Source organism: Mangifera indica, chromosome 2 (assembly GCF_011075055.1).
Source record: "Mangifera indica cultivar Alphonso chromosome 2, CATAS_Mindica_2.1, whole genome shotgun sequence".
Classification (NCBI taxonomy): domain Eukaryota; kingdom Viridiplantae; phylum Streptophyta; class Magnoliopsida; order Sapindales; family Anacardiaceae; genus Mangifera; species Mangifera indica.
The window spans coordinates 21,266,492-21,284,067 of record NC_058138.1 but is presented as its reverse complement, the minus strand read 5'-3'; the positions used below and the strand labels follow the sequence as shown (position 1 = coordinate 21,284,067).

The 17,576-nt window shown below is 32.6% G+C and overlaps 3 protein-coding genes across 8 annotated transcripts; 1 reads left to right on the top strand and 2 right to left on the bottom strand.

The window, feature by feature from the left end:
* Window positions 1-439: 439 nt before the first annotated feature.
* Window positions 440-5,390, bottom strand: LOC123208353 (serine/threonine-protein phosphatase PP1 isozyme 3-like). 6 transcript variants are annotated; one of them, XM_044625807.1, is made up of 6 exons: window positions 4,972-5,390; window positions 2,603-3,162; window positions 2,053-2,209; window positions 1,935-1,989; window positions 1,416-1,466; window positions 440-791 (listed from the first exon to the last, which is right to left on the bottom strand). In XM_044625807.1, the coding sequence occupies exons 1-5, from the start codon at window positions 5,144-5,146 to the stop codon at window positions 1,463-1,465; spliced, it is 951 nt and encodes a 316-aa protein (XP_044481742.1). In that variant the 5' UTR covers window positions 5,147-5,390; the 3' UTR covers window positions 440-791; window positions 1,416-1,462. The 6 variants fall into 6 exon arrangements, 5 of the variants coding, with proteins under 5 accessions (XP_044481742.1, XP_044481741.1, XP_044481740.1 ...); XM_044625806.1 differs by lacking the exon at window positions 1,416-1,466; XM_044625805.1 differs by having other exon boundaries at window positions 1,935-2,209; window positions 4,972-5,389.
* Window positions 5,391-12,498: 7,108 nt separating this feature from the next.
* On the top strand, window positions 12,499-12,840 carry LOC123208678 (putative formin-like protein 21a). The gene has a single exon (XM_044626199.1). It carries the CDS (start codon window positions 12,499-12,501, stop codon window positions 12,838-12,840), a length of 342 nt encoding a protein of 113 aa, XP_044482134.1.
* A 2,942-nt stretch (window positions 12,841-15,782) lies between these two features.
* On the bottom strand, window positions 15,783-16,622 carry LOC123208354 (ethylene-response factor C3-like). Its single transcript, XM_044625809.1, has one exon. The coding sequence runs from the start codon at window positions 16,599-16,601 to the stop codon at window positions 15,918-15,920; it is 684 nt and encodes a 227-aa protein (XP_044481744.1). The 5' UTR covers window positions 16,602-16,622; the 3' UTR covers window positions 15,783-15,917.
* Between the last annotated feature and the right edge of the window lie 954 nt (window positions 16,623-17,576).

Genomic DNA, 17,576 nt, shown 5'->3' with positions numbered 1-17,576 from the left:
AACTAGATTTTTTAACAAATCATTCTAATTTATTTATACGAAATATTTGTGATTATATATTACAACCATTCTAAAACAATATAATTTATTTGTTCGTATAATATTATTTTCAAAGTAAATATACATAGAGTTCTTGTCAAATATTCGAAACCCTAAACCTTAATAGACTGAAACTGCAATCAATTTTCCAAGTGACGTGATGGCCTTCTAGGTCTCCTGCAAATTTTCTTGCACCAATCAATCCAGAAAACGCTTAAAATCTCAAGGTTTTACAGAGTTATTCAGGTTTAATGGTATCATATATTCATTTTACAAGGGCATGAAGCACTTTCTGGAGAGGTCAGCAAGCTTTCCCAAGAAGTGCTTCAAGTATTATCCTTATTTTTTTCATTGCGAAATGCACTCTGGAGCACAGCCTAAATCACTGAAGTCATGTAAAGAAGAAAAATAGACAGGGTTATTTTATGCCTGAAGAATTATAAGAGTTGTACCGCATCCATTTTGTTGCCTGAGAGATGAGATCAGAGGAATATTAGGTTGAACAAGCTTTAGTGTACATGTTGAAGAGAAGGAATTGATAACTTTCCATCTTCAAACCCATGGAAGAAATAATTTTCTTTCATTAGTTTCCAATGGCTTTCTTTTTCCCTCTCCTGAACTTTTTACAATTCAAAATACTATATTTAACTGAAAGAGGCCTGAATATTACTCTAATGGCAGTCCTGGCATGTTGGTTCTCCAATCAAATTATCTCGCGAATTAATGCGTCATAACCTGGTAGCAAGGAAGGACTGCAGGACACAAATAAAAGAGTGTTAGCAACAATGTGAATCATAAATATAATATGCGCATGTTAAATGCAGCAATGCCATATTGATATGTCTTGCGCACAGATCAAGAAAGAAGGATCATCTACATGTTTATACGCTAATGAACTAGAATATTAAGTCATCATACTGTTCAAATGTAAGTTACCATGATTTGGACAATATGTTGCATTTAAGTGAAAAAAAGGTTTCCCAGCAACCAAAAGAATAACATGACATGATCAAACTAATGTTTCCCACAACAATTATAGTCTTCAGTTAGGGCAAAACTACCAAACGATTTGTGATTCAGGAGTCATACAATGTAATATTCTCAAAAACTGAAGACAGAATGAAACAGAGTTTTGCAATGCAAACATATTCGGATATTCAGAAAATTATTTGAATGTTTACACATTAGAATGATTTGAAATTTCTTAGAACATATTTCAAAGTTCAGGACACCTGACTTGACATACAAACGTGGGAAAAGGCTTTAATACTCAGATGAAAACCTGCAGAGCCTCAAATCATCGTGTTGATCATGTAGGGAACTTAAATAAAATATTAAATAGGTTCACAGACCTAATACAAGTATAGATCACCTACCAGTGGGAAATTCTATGATGAGAGACAGTGCTCAATGGCAGAAATTGCTACCTACAAATGGATCCGAACGAAATTAGGCCACAACAAATTATGTGAAGTCCATTGACACTGCCACAATCAACATCATGCTGGATGTACTCCAACAATACCAACAAGACTAGCCAATCTATGACTACAACTTCAGAAACGCATTTTCAAATCCATACATACATTCAGTAAGAAACTGCATACTCTCCACCAACATACTGGCACAACCATTACAAGCCACAAGAAATATCCTCACCTTCACTGATGCCAAATTCTACTCTGCTGGGATTCCTGTCACATGATGCATTTTTTAACAGCACAAACATGCAGCATACTACACACAACTGGCAACCTAACAACAATCACAGATGCTGAAACATGACTTGTACATACTAACTAAAAACCATCAAACCATGGCCATGAGACATTTTCTAATAGACTTTCATCCTTCCACATAAATTCATGTCTTGAAAAGAAAAATTGTGCCTTTACCTTGGTCCTGCTTCTGCATTTCCAGGCTTTGCCATAGCTCTGCTCCCAAAAGCACCTGTTGAAGGGTTTCCAAGCTTAGCTGAAGCTGTGCTTCCAAAACCGAACTTTGACTTCCTACCTGAAACTGAAGGCTTTATTATTTCAAAAGAGCACATCAGTGTATCATCAACACTCATCATAGCACCAGCATTGTCAAACTCTCCACAATAATTAGGAGCTGAAAATATAGTTACAAGCTGTCGACTGGCAAAGAACTCATATCCATCCTCCACAACCTGAAAAAAATATAATTGAAAAGACATAAATACTAACCAAGCATGCACTAAAACTAAAAAGGAACCGCATCTGCTAAAGTTAACCAAAAAGCACAGTACAAAATAACCATAAGGAAAACCAGCCAGATCCAAACACACTGTTACAAAGTGTAGGAGCTCATCAGCTTAGGCATTTTAAAGACGTGAATACCTGCAATACAATGCTTGCTGTAGGCACAATAAATGGATAACCTACAGGCATAAAATTACAATAGTACTTGAGAAATAAATAAATATTCCAATATAAAATGCTCATGGCTCCAGATGTTACATTCCACAGAGTAATACTCGCAAGGACATTAACCTAACTTGAAAATTATCATACATAAATGGAACAGCTATGACAAGAAAAACCTGGTGAGCACGACAAATAAGATCCAAATCATGCTTCTGAAGAAACTCAGTCACTTTGTCAGGACCAAAAGTAAATGAGACTCCTCTATCATTCATTCCCCAACCTTGAATATCTTTACTGGGATCTGACCAGAGAAGATCACATAGCAAACCTGTATCTGGTACAGCAGTTGGACGTTGTATATTTCTAATTTGATCCAAGTTATGTAGGTCAGGGGAAAGGCCCCCATGCATGCAGAGAATCTTCTCATCAATTAAAGCAGCCACCGGTAGACAATTAAAACAATCAGTGAATGTTTTCCATAACCTAACATTAAATCTTCTCTTACACTCATCATAAAAACCATAAATGCGGTTTACAGAAGCACATTCATGGTTTCCTCTCAAGAGGAAAAAATTTTCAGGATATTTTATTTTATATGCAAGAAGAAGACATATTGTCTCCAGACTTTGCTTGCCACGGTCTACATAATCGCCCAAAAATAAGTAATTGACTTGTGGAGGTAAACCTCCATACTCAAAAAGCCTTAAGAGATCAGAATATTGACCATGGATGTCACCTGCATTTCATAAACAGAATTCATCATCAGAACAGATATAATTTTCTTCAAAACATTCCTAATTGGACATCTTGTAAGCGCCATCACTTATCAGCTAGGGATAAGAACATGTATCCCTTGACAAGAAACAGCAGCATATCAATGGTCAAAACATTCATTTAAGTCAAAAACTATGAGAATGTAAACATTATCACCCACAAGTAAAAACTAATGGACTACACCAAAATCTGATCAATGGAGCTCGTTAACTCTTCATAAGTTCTAGTCAAATGCATTTACGATCCAAACATTAAGATTAAGAAAATCTAACAATTCTCCAAAAATCACATAGAGGTCAACAGGTCAGGGCCTAGAGTTGTTGAACCAAGACATTGTTACCGGGAATGTGGGACCTTACCATTTTGACTGCTGGTCAAAATTTCTTCAAATATGTCTTTGAATTCATTCGCGACGTGAGCAAAACTCAGATTGGAGAAGAATCTGGTCCATGGGTTCCCTTTATGGGAACTATGTTTCTATTTATTTTTGTTTCTAATTGGTCAGGTGCTCTTTTACCTTGGAAAATAATCCAGTTAGTTTATGGGGAGTTAGCCGCACCTACAAATGATATAAATACTACTGTTGCTTTAGCTTTGATCACGTCAATAACATATTTCTATGTGGGCCTTTCCAAAAAAGGATTAGATTATTTTAGTAAATACATTCAACCAACTCCAATTCTTTTACCCATTAACATTTTAGAAGATTTTACAAAACCTTTATCACTTAGTTTTCAACACACAAAGGTCTCTGAACAATAAGTGAAGCGCCTGGAATTGCTAGTTTTTAACACTGAAGACCCAACTGGGTGGATTTTCTAGGTTGAGCGTTATTTTGTTGTGAACTGGATTGGGGAGAGAGATAAGGCGTCAGCTGTTGTCGTATGGCTGGACTGGCCTTGACATGGCCACAGTGGATCAATGCTAGAAACCCGATATCGAAGTGGGAAGTTTATCAACATGCCTTAATGGAAAGATTTAGATTGTCACAAGAAGGGATGACTCATGAAGAACTCCTTTCACTCTGACAACTAGGCATGGTGGGAGAGTATAGGAGCTAGTTTGAGAAACCTACAGTGTCTTTGTCAGACAAATTGCTTAAAGGGACACTCGTCAGCGGGCTCAAAGAAGATATACGGACCAAGTTATAGGTCCTAGGGCCCAACACATTAGCCCAAGTCATGGGCATGGTATGAGACCCTTAGTCGAACCTCACATCAACAAAGCACAGAATGTGTATATCTTTGGGATGTTAAGATGTAATTGGTTAAATAGGTTATGAGCCCTTTAAAAAAATAATAATAATAGAATCACGCTAAATACATCAATCATCCATATAACAAAATCAAACAAAAGAAAACGTGGGGTTCATCAGAACACCAACATAGCTCACAAACAGCACTCCAAATGAAGCAATATATCCATATCATAGATAGAAACAAATAAGCCAGGCAAAATGAGATACACATGAGGCACTGCACCACTAACACAATTATTTTTTCTTCTAAGGCCACTAAATATCCCGAAACTTTTGTGAAGTTCACCTACTTCCACAACCCCAGTAGTAAAAAATCCATAACAATCAGCATAACTATTCATCAATATATTACCTCGGCTCACTAAAAATAATAATTAAAAGCAATGAAACAACATTAACACTGGGCTTTGCAGAAAAAAGAAAAACAGTTACTGAAAAAAAAAAAAATCACATGCTTCCGCAAAAATACAACAAAACTAAATACACAAATTACCCTGAAAAAAATAAACGTACCACAAATCTTGATGGGAGCTTCTAGTTCTAACAAATTAGGCTGCTTCAAGAAAATCTCTCCAGACTCCACACAAAGTAGAAGGATCTCGGACTCTGATAACTGGACCTGCTTTCCGGGTGGACCCCGAACCTCTAATAACCGATTGATTATATCATCAATAACTCCTTGTTCCATTTCCTTGAGCTTTTAAAACAACTGACCAAAAAATAAAGAAAGTCAACGGTTATAACAGAAAGGTGGAATAGGAGAAGAAAAAGAAGATGAAGTGGGCGAAGGAGAGAGAGTGTGTGAGAATGATAATAACAGTAGCATGGATTGAGAAATGGGAGTAAACGGTGTCGTTTTATCCGGAGTAGAATGTCGTTTGGGAGTTGAAAAGAGAGAGAATAATAGGAAATGCAGCGGTGAATGGTGATGTGATCCATGAAGAACTAAATTATGGTGAATTTTTTGATAATGAAATTGACCATGTTCAATCAAAGATCAGATTTCTTTGTTCAACAAAGTCAAATGCCAAAAACTTACAGAACGGATCAAAGAATATGACATAATTTAATATTTTTGTAAATTAATATTTAATTCAATATTATATTATTTATAAAAAATAAATTTATGATTTCAATCAATTTAATTGTTTCTGGTGATGTAAAGGTTCCCTTGTATACGGTGGTGATAATCTCAATTATATGTTTATTGTATAAATTATTTAATTTTCGTTCAAAAAAATGCTGACATATCTTTGCAATATTTTTGTTAGAACTACGCAGGCTTGATAAGTTGTAATCTTTGGGCATTTGGCACGTTACCTCGGGATTAACGAATCATCCTCATTCCTCGCGTACAAAAGACTATGGCTAACTACGGGTATTTCTAGCAAGATTATCTAGTTTCGAGAAGAGAAAGGATAATTTTCCGTCCTAGTTTTCTTTGATCAAAAAATTATATCCATAACAAATAAAAAAATTAAATATTTATTTATAAATTAATTATTATTTAAATTTTTAGTTAAAAATAAAAATAAAATTATTATTTTATTTATAAACCTATAAACTTTAAAATTTATATTATTTTCTCTTTTTAATTTAAAAAATTAACATTTATTTTTGTGATTAAATTTTTAAAAAATTCACATTCCTCTTTTTTTAGGTTTCATCTCCTACGACTTAGGGTCAGTTGGTGATAGGGAATAAGTGACGATCTTCTCCAACGAAAGATTACCCTTGTTGCATCGTACAAACGTGACGACAAAAAACTGTCCTTTATCATCATAGATGACTATCCCTCATTGTCTTTTGTGGGTGGATATGAAAGATGGATGAAAAATGTTGACCATCAATCAGAATGGTGGTGGTTGGAGAAGGAAAAATATTATTTTCTCTTTCGTGGGCAAAGGACTATTTCTCATCTAAGTTTAGGTGCATGACCAAAGTCATACTTACAAGATTTAAAAAATCTAAAGTCTCACCCATTAACTAATTGAGGTCAAAATTTTATGTTAAAGGTAGAGGTAATTTTTTTTTTTACTAATAATATTAAAAAATATATAAAATTTAGTATATTTTTTTCTCATAAGTTTTAAAAATTAACATTTCACACCTCCTAAAGTTTTTTAACTTTGAAAAGTCATATTTCCCTCCTAAAATCTTAGAATTTTTTTTTCTCCTTTGACCACTTTCTCTGGTAATTTAGAAAGGACGACAACGAAATCTCTTTGTCAACGAAGATGAAGAGATCTGCGCTTTGGATCTCTTCGTCTTCTTTATCGAATCTTTTCGTCTTTGACAAAAAGATCCATTTCAAATTTTTTTATGTGTGTCAACCAATAATTTAGAGTAGAGAGAGGATGTTATCAATGTCAGAGATGGTGGCCAGAGAGGTGAAAAAAAATTTGAGAGGAAAATATGACTTTTCAAAGTTAAAAAACTTTAAATAGAGGTGAAATTATTAGTTCTTAAAATTTAAAGAGAAAATATAATGAATTTTATATTTTTTTAATATTAGTAGTAAAATAATGATTTTACTCTTACCTCAAACAAAAAATTTTAAAGACATTTACGTTATGGGTGAGACTTTAGAGTTTTTTAACTCCGCGGATATGACTTTGAAGACACACCTAAACTTAGATGGGAAATAGTCTTTGGCCTTTTAGATAAAGGTTGGGCTAGTGAGGCCTCCACTTAGGCCCTTGTTAACCTATTCTCCTATATATATATATATATATATATATATATATAAAATTCAAAATTTGAGTTCATTTTTTATATTTTTTTGATTAAAAACCTTTTATTATAATTCACCAAACTTTAGATCTTACTAAAAAATTTCATCATCAACAATCTAGAATTTGAGTTCATTAACCTTATACAAATTTTACACTTTGATCAAATATAAAGATATTTTAAAAGAGTATTCAAATTTTACAATGTAAATATTTAGTATTAAAAAGTATAAAAAATTTATATAAACAAATCCAAAAAATAATAAAAATTTAAATTTTTAATAAAATAATAAATAATCGTATAATAATATATCATCTTGAATATTTAAAATTAAGTATATGTGTTGTTTTCTTCTAAACATAACCCTGGTGCAATGGCTGCCAAATCATACATGCCAGCTATTGCTTTGATTTCATCCTCACCCTTGATTTATAGCTAAAGTTCTCGAGTCAACATATGTTAGACTCCGGATTCATGCTAAGTAGTAATTGCTAAAACTTCTCTTATGTGAATTTTCCAGGACATGGTGCCATCAACTGGTCAGCTTCTTGGAAGCTGTTTGGCAAATAGTCAAGATTAGGTTTTGCAATCATTAAAGAAACCCAACAATTTTGACAAATTTTGGTTGAAAAGTCTTGGGAAAGTTGTGGCCACAACTATAATGCACAGCCACTTCCTGGTTCTATAAATAGCAGGCTAGACCTTCATGGCCAAATATACTGATATAGCAACAACCAAATGAATGCTAATCACTTGCTTGCTTTCATCTTCATCAATGGCCTGCTACTTTCACATACTACTTACGGGGCCACAGCAGATGTTCCTCATAAATTGAAGCTTGCTTCCAGGAGATTCAGAGTGTTTCCGCCGCTACTGCCTTCTATGCTCAGTAGTCCAACTAAATTCAAGAGCCCTCCTCCATCACCAGTACCACCACCGCAACCACCACCGCCATGGATGCCACCACTGCCACCTTGATCAGTGTTAGTACATGTGTCGGGACCAGCTTAATTAGTTTAACTTGCAAGCTATATAGCTAATAACCTTATGAATACTTGGTAGAAATTGTATCAGCAATATTTTGCCTCATTTAATTTCGTTGTTGCATGTGATTGATGTATTGAGTAAGGTTGCTCTCTAACTCAAACGATCTCTTATCTCTCTCTTTCAGTGTAATTTATGGATGAAATTATTCTCATCAATTGGCCAATTTCTCTGCTTGCATTATGCAATTTTTAATGGACTAAGTTGATTGCCCTCCCCTTAAACAGTGGCTCAGAGTCCAGAACTTAACCAGAGATGCCATATGTAAAGATTCCGGGAGCCCTCATAATTCTACTCTTATAATTTTTTTTCTCCGAGAGTCGCTTAAAACGTGAATTTTGTGAAATATTAGCAGTACCCAGACGCTTTTTTTGCAAGTTTTCTTCGTCAAACCCAGACTTCTGAATAAGTTGATCTTGATTTTCACACTAAGAAAAAGGACAAGTAACAAATTTCAACTATAATTTGACTTTTGGGGCCCTTTTGTCTTCCTGAGAAAGTCGATTTTGAGAACTTTCAATGCTCCTGCCTGATCTATAAAAGTCCAGATCTTTAATAGAGTTTTATCAATGATGCAATGGATGCGAATTCCTACCTGTTTTCTTTCGTCTTGATTCATATGTTGTTACTTTCACATACTAATTATATGGTCAAGGCTTCTGAAGCTGTTTCAGCCGTGTCCCATTTAATTATATGATAAGTCAGCTCACCCCATTCTAAATAGGAGGATGATTCTTTAATAAAAATAATGATGAAAGAGATAAGACTGGTTAAAATTATCATAATTAAAAATAAAGATAAATATATATTTTATTTGTTTTTTTTTTAATTCGTCTTTTATCTTATATATTTTTTAAATTCTTATATATTAAATTATCTTTAAGAACTTTCAATTATTATAAATATATCCTAATGTATAATAAGGGATGGAAGAGAAAGGGGAAAAAGAATTTTTCTGCATGAAAGGAATGAAAATTTTTTGTTATCTTTATATCGAAGATGGAGTATAGATGAAAAAAAGTTTCTTCTACGAAGATGGAAACAAGGGTTAAGATATTCAACCCCTATTTGTTGTCATCTCTTGTTATGATTTTTCTTACAATTTGATACTAGTGTCCAAGAAGAAACCTAGAAAGCCGCCACCATCTCCTATATTCAAATTTCCCATTTTACTACAAGCAAGGGCCATCGCTGCCTCTACCACCAACATCGTCAGGTCCACCGCCACATCCTTCCATAGAAGCATAGTGCATGATATGGTGCTGGTAGAGCTTGTTTCACCAATATTTGGCTACTCTTGTATGGTTTAACTAGTTCATTCAAAGATCTGAAACAATCTCTTGAACTTTCAATGCGATACTAAGCTGAATTTATTCAAATCAATCAGTCAATTCTCAACTAGATTTTAAGTGATTTTCAAGATCATGCTTTGACTAAAGACTAAACCTGGATCATGTGATTAGGTTTTAAAATGTGATTGTTGACCGATGTTTCATATGATAGTGCATTTTCTGATGGGTTAGAATCTTTAGAAATTACAACTTGAGCAACGCAAACAAAATGATTGTGGACCTGCTGAGTTTGTTTGACCAGACCAACACAGTAGTTTTTAATTTCCAGAAAGCATATAGATTTTTGACAATTCAGAGTTTTGAACTCAACATATGTCGGATAGCGGGACTTTGATTTATCAAATATAATGATTATGGATTCAGATATTATATTTCCAAGGGTTTACTTGTCCGATAAAGTCTCCCGTATCACTAAAAAAAATTTATATTTTTATTTGAGATATAATTATCATACTTCTCATAGACTAATTGAAATTAACCACTTCTCCTAATTGTAAACCAAGTTAACCAATAGATGTATGGAAACATTTAGGCTCAAAGGTTTGCCCAAGTGATGGTAAACTTTATAAATTTAGCCTCTAACAGTAGTTTGAATGGTAAAAGTGAGTAATCAAAATAATAGAATATGTGTTTACAATTTATTAACGGTATATTAAAATCAAACTCTTGATTTACTTAGTACAGTAATATAGTTTGTAGAATCGATTATTAAACCTAGAGTTTACTCTGCTTAATATGATTAATTCAACTTCAAAAAGTGACTCGATTTGGTAAATATTTTTTTGTTAACCCCAAAAAAAAAAAAAAAAGCTTTATGAATTTACATGAACCCTTGACTCATTTTCTTCAATGGTCTCAACAAATGAAATGCACAATGCACGACCACTTTTCATTTCAACATAAATAATGTTATGTGTATTTAATTTTAAATATTTAATTGAGTATTAAGATAATACATCATCATATATTTGATTGTTATCTTATTATTAATTTAAATTCACTCAATCAAACTATAATATATTATTTCAATACCTAATTAAGTATTCAAAATTAAATACATATAAATACAATTTTTTAAACTTATATGTATAATTTTTTTCTCCTCGATGCTAATATTCTCCTCTAATCATTTAATCTCTTTGCCTTCTATAAGATTGAATATAATGAAAACAACTTTGTTAATTAACTTAGATTGTTTGTAATTTTCACCGAGGGAGGGTTTCCATTTTGAAAATGTAAGAGAAGATGAGCGAATATTTTTTTATGCACACAAATCAATTGATTTTATGTAATATAAATTTCAATTTCTACATTCATAAGTTAAATATATTTCGACATAATATTAGAACTCAAAACTAAATATGTAAGTCTAACAACCTAATGTGATCCGGGCCTAATACTCTAACATAATCTTGATACCAAGTGATAATACATTTAACCAAACGACGGGCTAACAACATATAATGGTTGCACTTAAAAAAATATGTTAGAGACTAAAGTCTCACATCTAATAAGATCAATATAAATAAATAATATATAAATATAGTACATTAGACCTTAACACAAATAAATTAATTTGGTATAATATAAGTTTCGATCTTCATATTTATAAACTAATAAAATGACAATTTAGGTATAACGTTATCCCTATTTTGATTTAGGGTTAAAAGAGATGATATTTTATTTCAATCCAAAAATTTGTCAAATTAATTCATTTTTACTTTGACGACTAAAGGAAGTATGAAATTAATGGCACCTCATTGCTGTTATTTTTCCATCTATAATTATTTTAAACCATGCGCGTTTTCATCATGCAAAACCGAAGTGGTGTTACTAATCAATGGTAAGTAGGGTTGGATTCGAATCGAGGCCGTTCGAGTTTGAGTGAGCTCGGTCGAGTTTGAGTGACCTTGGTCGAGTTTAAGTTCAAGTTCGAGCTATTCGTCAAATTTTTAAATTAAAATTTTTGATACAAAATAATATCATTTTGACTTATATGTATTAAAACGACATCGTTTTAATAACGAAAAAAGAATCGAATCGAATTTAAACTAAATTTGAGCTTGGTTTTCAAGAGCTTGATGAGTTCAAACTCAAACTCGAGCTCAGTTATATGTAAAGTTCGAGTTTAACTCAGTTCGAATTTAATCCTAATGATAGGGTGATAACATTATATTATACGTATTAAATTTTAAATATTTAAATAATATATTAATATATAATATTTAAAATTAAATATACATTATTTTATTATTTATCCTAATAATTGTTTAGGCAAATGAAAGGAAAAATGAATTAGTACACGGGGATTAAGTTAATTATTTGATGGGGGAATCAATCAACCTAAATCTTTTCAACCACCATGTCATCGGAAATTTTTGACCTTCTCTTGTCAATCTTGGAACTTCTAATTTTCCTCCATCTGGGCAACGCAATAGGTGAGATGCATATAATATAATACGATATATAAATTATGAATAATATTATATACATATATATTTATTTTAAATATATTAAAAAATATATATTATTATATAATTAAATATTATTTTATTTTAAATTTAAAATTATTTTATTACCAAAAAATCAGCTTCAGTCTAAATTAATAATATGGAAAGTTAGTGAATTATATTTTAACATAACTCCTTTAAAATGCGGTACTCTCTTAATTAAAATTATACTATATGGTAAAGTAGAAACTTTATTCCTACCGTGTATAATTTTTGACTTTGAAGTCTCTAAGGTCCACATATTTTTCAGCACTGGACTAATTAATTTATTTTATCTTCTTGGCAATGGATCTCAGCAATGAAAATCTAGCCACAAAATGTTCCCACATAATTATTATAAATAATACATGAAGTAGGCTGTAGGCATACCTATACTTACATAGCAGCTCATAGAAGTAACTATGGATATTTCTCGTCACTTGCTTTTGCTCTTGCTGTTCCATGTTGTGTTTCTACTTAATGCTTCGCAGACAAGCAAAGGCTACAGACTTATGGCCACAGTGGTCGATGATATGAATGGTATTGAAGCGGTTTCTCGTCGTGAATTATCTGCCCAAGTGAAGATTACTGACACAAGCAAGAGACTTAGGAGGCCATTGCCACTGCTTTCTGTGCCTCCTCCAGTTCCTGCAATTGCAGTACCACCTGTTCCTCCGCCCCCCAAAAGCCCTCGCGCTTTCTTGTCTCCACCTCCACCGCCACAACCATTTTCCCTATCACCACCACCCCCCAGCCAGCCATGAAGCTCGCGTTATGTATAGCAGCTCGTGTTATTTATTGTCTTTGCTTTCATGTAGTTCTGTCTCCTGAAATCATAGCTGGGTATAACAGGAGATGCCACGTATGTAGCATTTTAGAATAAACAAGAGAAATGCAGTTAATATTAAATTGGTCAGTTTCTCTGAAATAGTAGAATTTGGGCACCTGTCAAGATTATGATGATCTGACCGAAGACTGGGAGTATGCTTGTGATTAGGGATGAAAAACCTGGATCATGCGATTGTATTTTAACATGCACAACTTCATTAGTTAATGTTTCTGATGATTTTGTATTTTGTAATGGTTTAGAAGCTTTACAGTTTGGATTGGAATATTAATGTAACAGCGTTTGTGAGTTATTGTTGACCACAGCAGTATAATTTCTGTATCATATTTTATTTGAATTTGCATAGAGCATTTTGTGATACATGTGCATCTATCAGAATTAACTACTGATCTCTTCAAAATCGATTAGGACATTTTAAAGGAAACCAAGTTGCTTTTGAGTCACCACCACGCAACCCTAGCCTCAAACTGTTGACTTTAATCTTATCCAATTAAAGGATGAATCGGTTCGAGTAAAGTTTCTTGTTATCAGAAACAAAAAAATAAAAATTCCCCATTTTATATCCCTAAATTTCCTCTCATGGATTTGGGAAACTTATATTATGTTTAAGGATAAGCTCGATATTTGTTTAATTAATGTTGATCAGTTAATTTATTTATGAGTAAGTCGTAGTTTTATTTTACTAAAATTGAGTCGAACTTAAATTTAAATTTAATTGTGGTTAGTTCAATTAATTCATAAACTTACGGTTTGATTTAAGTAAAAGAATACTAAATTTCTAAAAGTTTTAAATCATTATTTTTTGATGGATAAATATATAAATTATTAAGCTTTGTCTTTTGAAAATTAAAGGATAAACAATACTTTTTAGCTAAACCTGAGTAAGTTGTTTTTGTCTTAAACTCAAACGTGAACCATGCTTTACCGATTCGACAAGCTCAAATTTGCATTCTAACATATCTTAATTCGTGCCATTGCCAATTTTTTTTTTTTTGGTCTATCTGCTATTGAATTTGATTCTCATTATGGCTTCTCTGTTGAAATGAAGGTTGGGCTTGGTAGTAGAATTTTGAGGCCACGGAGAATACCAACGCTTGGGCCCTGTCCACCAACCGGTGCCAGAGGACCCTTTTTCGATATCATTTCCGGGCTAGCTACTAAATCTACAACCGCCATCATCATCACCAGAACCTCATGAAATTCAGTAGATAATTATCTTCTCCATTTCCTTGCTTAATCTGTCTCCTGCGGCTCTGCTCCCTCACTAACATTTTAACCCTTTTGGACTGTCCTAATGGGCCAGTTCATGAGATGGTCTATTGTTGGACTTAATGAGCTTAATGGTTACTAAAGGGCTAAATAGATTACCAAAAGGTTCGTGCCGCATCCCAACAAATGGCAATACATTTTATGGTTTAATCAACCGTATGCAGAAAATTCTTGGCTTTACCTGTGTACATCTTCACAATTTAACACTCTACGTAGAAGCTAATGGCTAGGCATCTCCACTTGCTCCAGTCTAGTTAATTTAATACATTATCCTAACTTGAAAAAAATATACTTAAGTTCAGTAACCAATTTTATAATTACTTAATTAGATATTAGAAAAATTCGAAATTTGACTTTGATATATTATTAAAGAAGATTTAAACTTATATATAAAACTTTTTTGTCACTCTAACTACCCTACGAAAATAACTAAAAAAAGATTCTACGTAAATAAGTTGTGGTGCTAATCGATTTAATGCCCTCATCAAGCTGCAATTCTATGGTTTGCTACTATTGCTTGAAGCCGCTGGCATTGACGTGTTGAGCGCCAACATTTCAACACCATTAACTATGTTGATAATGAAAACTGGAAATATGAAAAATATTGATTTTTCTGAATACTGCTAGCTAAGAAGTGGACAGGGTTAAAACTCAGTTAAAGTGCGGGAGAAGCAAAAAATAGTATTAGCAGAGATAAAGATTCGATTAGAGAAAGACAAAACGGGGAGTTTTTTCTAACTCTTTGGAAGAAAGATTGAAGAGATTAGGGCTAAATTCCTCTTGTTCTTGAGGCATCAGCAGAAGTCTCTTATTTAAGAATTTTCTTCCCACGGACTAAAATAATCACCTAGGATTCAACAGGTCTTTCTGAAAATTTTCCAGGAAAAAGGAAAACAAAAGAAAGTTGACATTGTAAAATCCAGCGGACAAGTAAATTCTGAATGATTGAACGTGCATTTGGTACAGAAGCGAAGACTTTTTTACAGTCCGTACAAAAAAGAATAAATCATATATAAAAACATATAATTTATATACCTAAAGATAATAAAATATATTATTGTAAGGTTAAATAATTTTAAATTAAAAATAAAAAAATTTAATCATATAGTAATATATGTTTTATACCTAATTTGATATAAATTTTTTGTTGTAATTCAAAATAAAATAATTTAAAAAAATATTAAAAAACTTGCTTAATATAAAGTAAGTCTTGAAATACGCTTTCAAGATTTATCAACATGTGTATGTCCTATGTATTTATATATTTCCAGGTATGGTATGAAATTGAGTAATATTATATACATAATTTTTATATATAAATAACGATATGTCATCATGTGATTGGATAATTAAAAATTAAAGATAAAATAATACTTAATCATATGGTGATACATAATTATTTATACATATTATGCTCATAATTTTATTAGTATACAATCTATTTTAAATTTAATGAATACTTAATAAAAGGTAATTATATATATGTAAGTTTTATTATCCTTAATGATAATTTTATTGAAACTGATTTTACTTTGATGAGCAAGACTGGCGTGTACATAAAATCAACTTTACTAATGAATGGTCCTACGATGAAGTTGAAACTGGGATCCTTCATTCATTATCTCTAAACAAATTTACAAAAATTAAAAATAATAATAATAACTAGAAAATTAGAGCCTCAAAATCGGCAACATCACTGAAACATAAACAAAGAGAGAATTATTTTTAATTAAAGTTGCAGCTAGCTTCTGATAGACTTAATAATTCTTCCAAGTACTCAGCTCCCAAATCTTCCAGCACCACGAAATTCTCTAGCTGCTTCTCTTTCTCTTTCCTCTTCTTCTCACTCTCTCTTTTCTTTTTCATTGAGTGTCTCTTTTTCAGTGACAGAACAGGCGAGCATCCCTCTTCAAAGTTGTACTTCATTTCCACAAGTGATTCATAAACTTTCTTGGCCGGAAAATTGAGTATTGCCATTGAACCTTTCATAGCAAATGCAGCTTGATCATAAGCTAAAGCTGCAGCCTCTGCAGTGTCGAAGGTTCCAATCCAAACCCTTACCCCATTTCTCGTCGAGTCTCTTATCTCGGCTGCATATTTTCCCCATGGTCGCTTTCTTACTCCTCGGTAAGAAACTTCTCTCACAGCAGGCTCCCCTTCATGAGCTTTAGCTCTCGAACTTACTTCCTCGTTGAAACAATTTGTGGGGGCTTCATTGAGGAGCCCAAAGAGGAGCATCTCTTGGGAGTCATTTTCATTGAAAGGAAGGTGTTGGTCATAGAAATTTTTATTGAAAGTGTTTGAAGATAAAGAAGATTCAAGAGAATTAGTTGTGGCAGAATAAGAAGAAGAAGATGATAGCTCAGGAGAAAATTGAGCATAAGGGTATTCAGAGAATGAAGAATCCATGAATGAAAACTGAGAGAATTTTTTCTTGTTTTCTTGCAAGTTTGAAACCTCAATTTGAAGATTCAGTGTTTATATAGAGAGTAAAAGCTAAATAATATATGATGGATTAAGAGATGAAAGGTGGCAAGAATGCATGAACATGAATAATATTGGTGGGACTCAACAGGAAAATTTTGGTCATTGTTGGGACCCTAGAGGGAGTTAATGCACGTGAGTCAAACGATGATAAATTAATGGCAGGGAAGCTCTTAAATTTTTGGGCATGGCGGCCAGGTCAGATGGTTCTCAAGGTGACGTCAGATTGATGATTTTATCTCACCATAATTGCCCACTTGGCAACTAGCGTCTCCTCCCTTTCTGGGTTCATGAACCTTCGGTTTCAAGTATTTTGCTTTGTGTTTTCTAATAGTGTTGAATAATTTTGAATAGAAGATAATTATATAATAGTAATAATATATAATTTAAAAATCTAATTGAATTTTAAAAATTGAGTGTACATTCCATCACTATTAAAACGATAATGAACTTTAAATCAATACAAATCTTTCTGAAATTTTCTTTACATGTAACACAATACAAAGACTAGTGGATGAGCACACGCCAATCAAAATCTTTCTTTAGATTCGTTCGTATGTATTTGAGTAATTTTGATCAAAATATGAAGAACATCGTTATCTATTGCTGTCAATATTTTGTTTTTACCAGTCCAGTTTTACATGTATAAAAGGTTATAATTTTCTTTTTCACTTGAAAATAGTGACAACTGACAAACCAGAACGGACTGAAACAAGTTCATTACTTATCTTCTTCTACTCCCAGTTTTCTCATATATAAATTAGCACTAGATCTTGGATGCTGAACATATGGCCAACAATACTAACCATATTAACCATTTGTTTAAAGCAAAATATAGTGGAAAAAGAGTCGCTGAATCAATCATCAATGGAGAAAATTATTCAAAATCCTTGAGTGGGA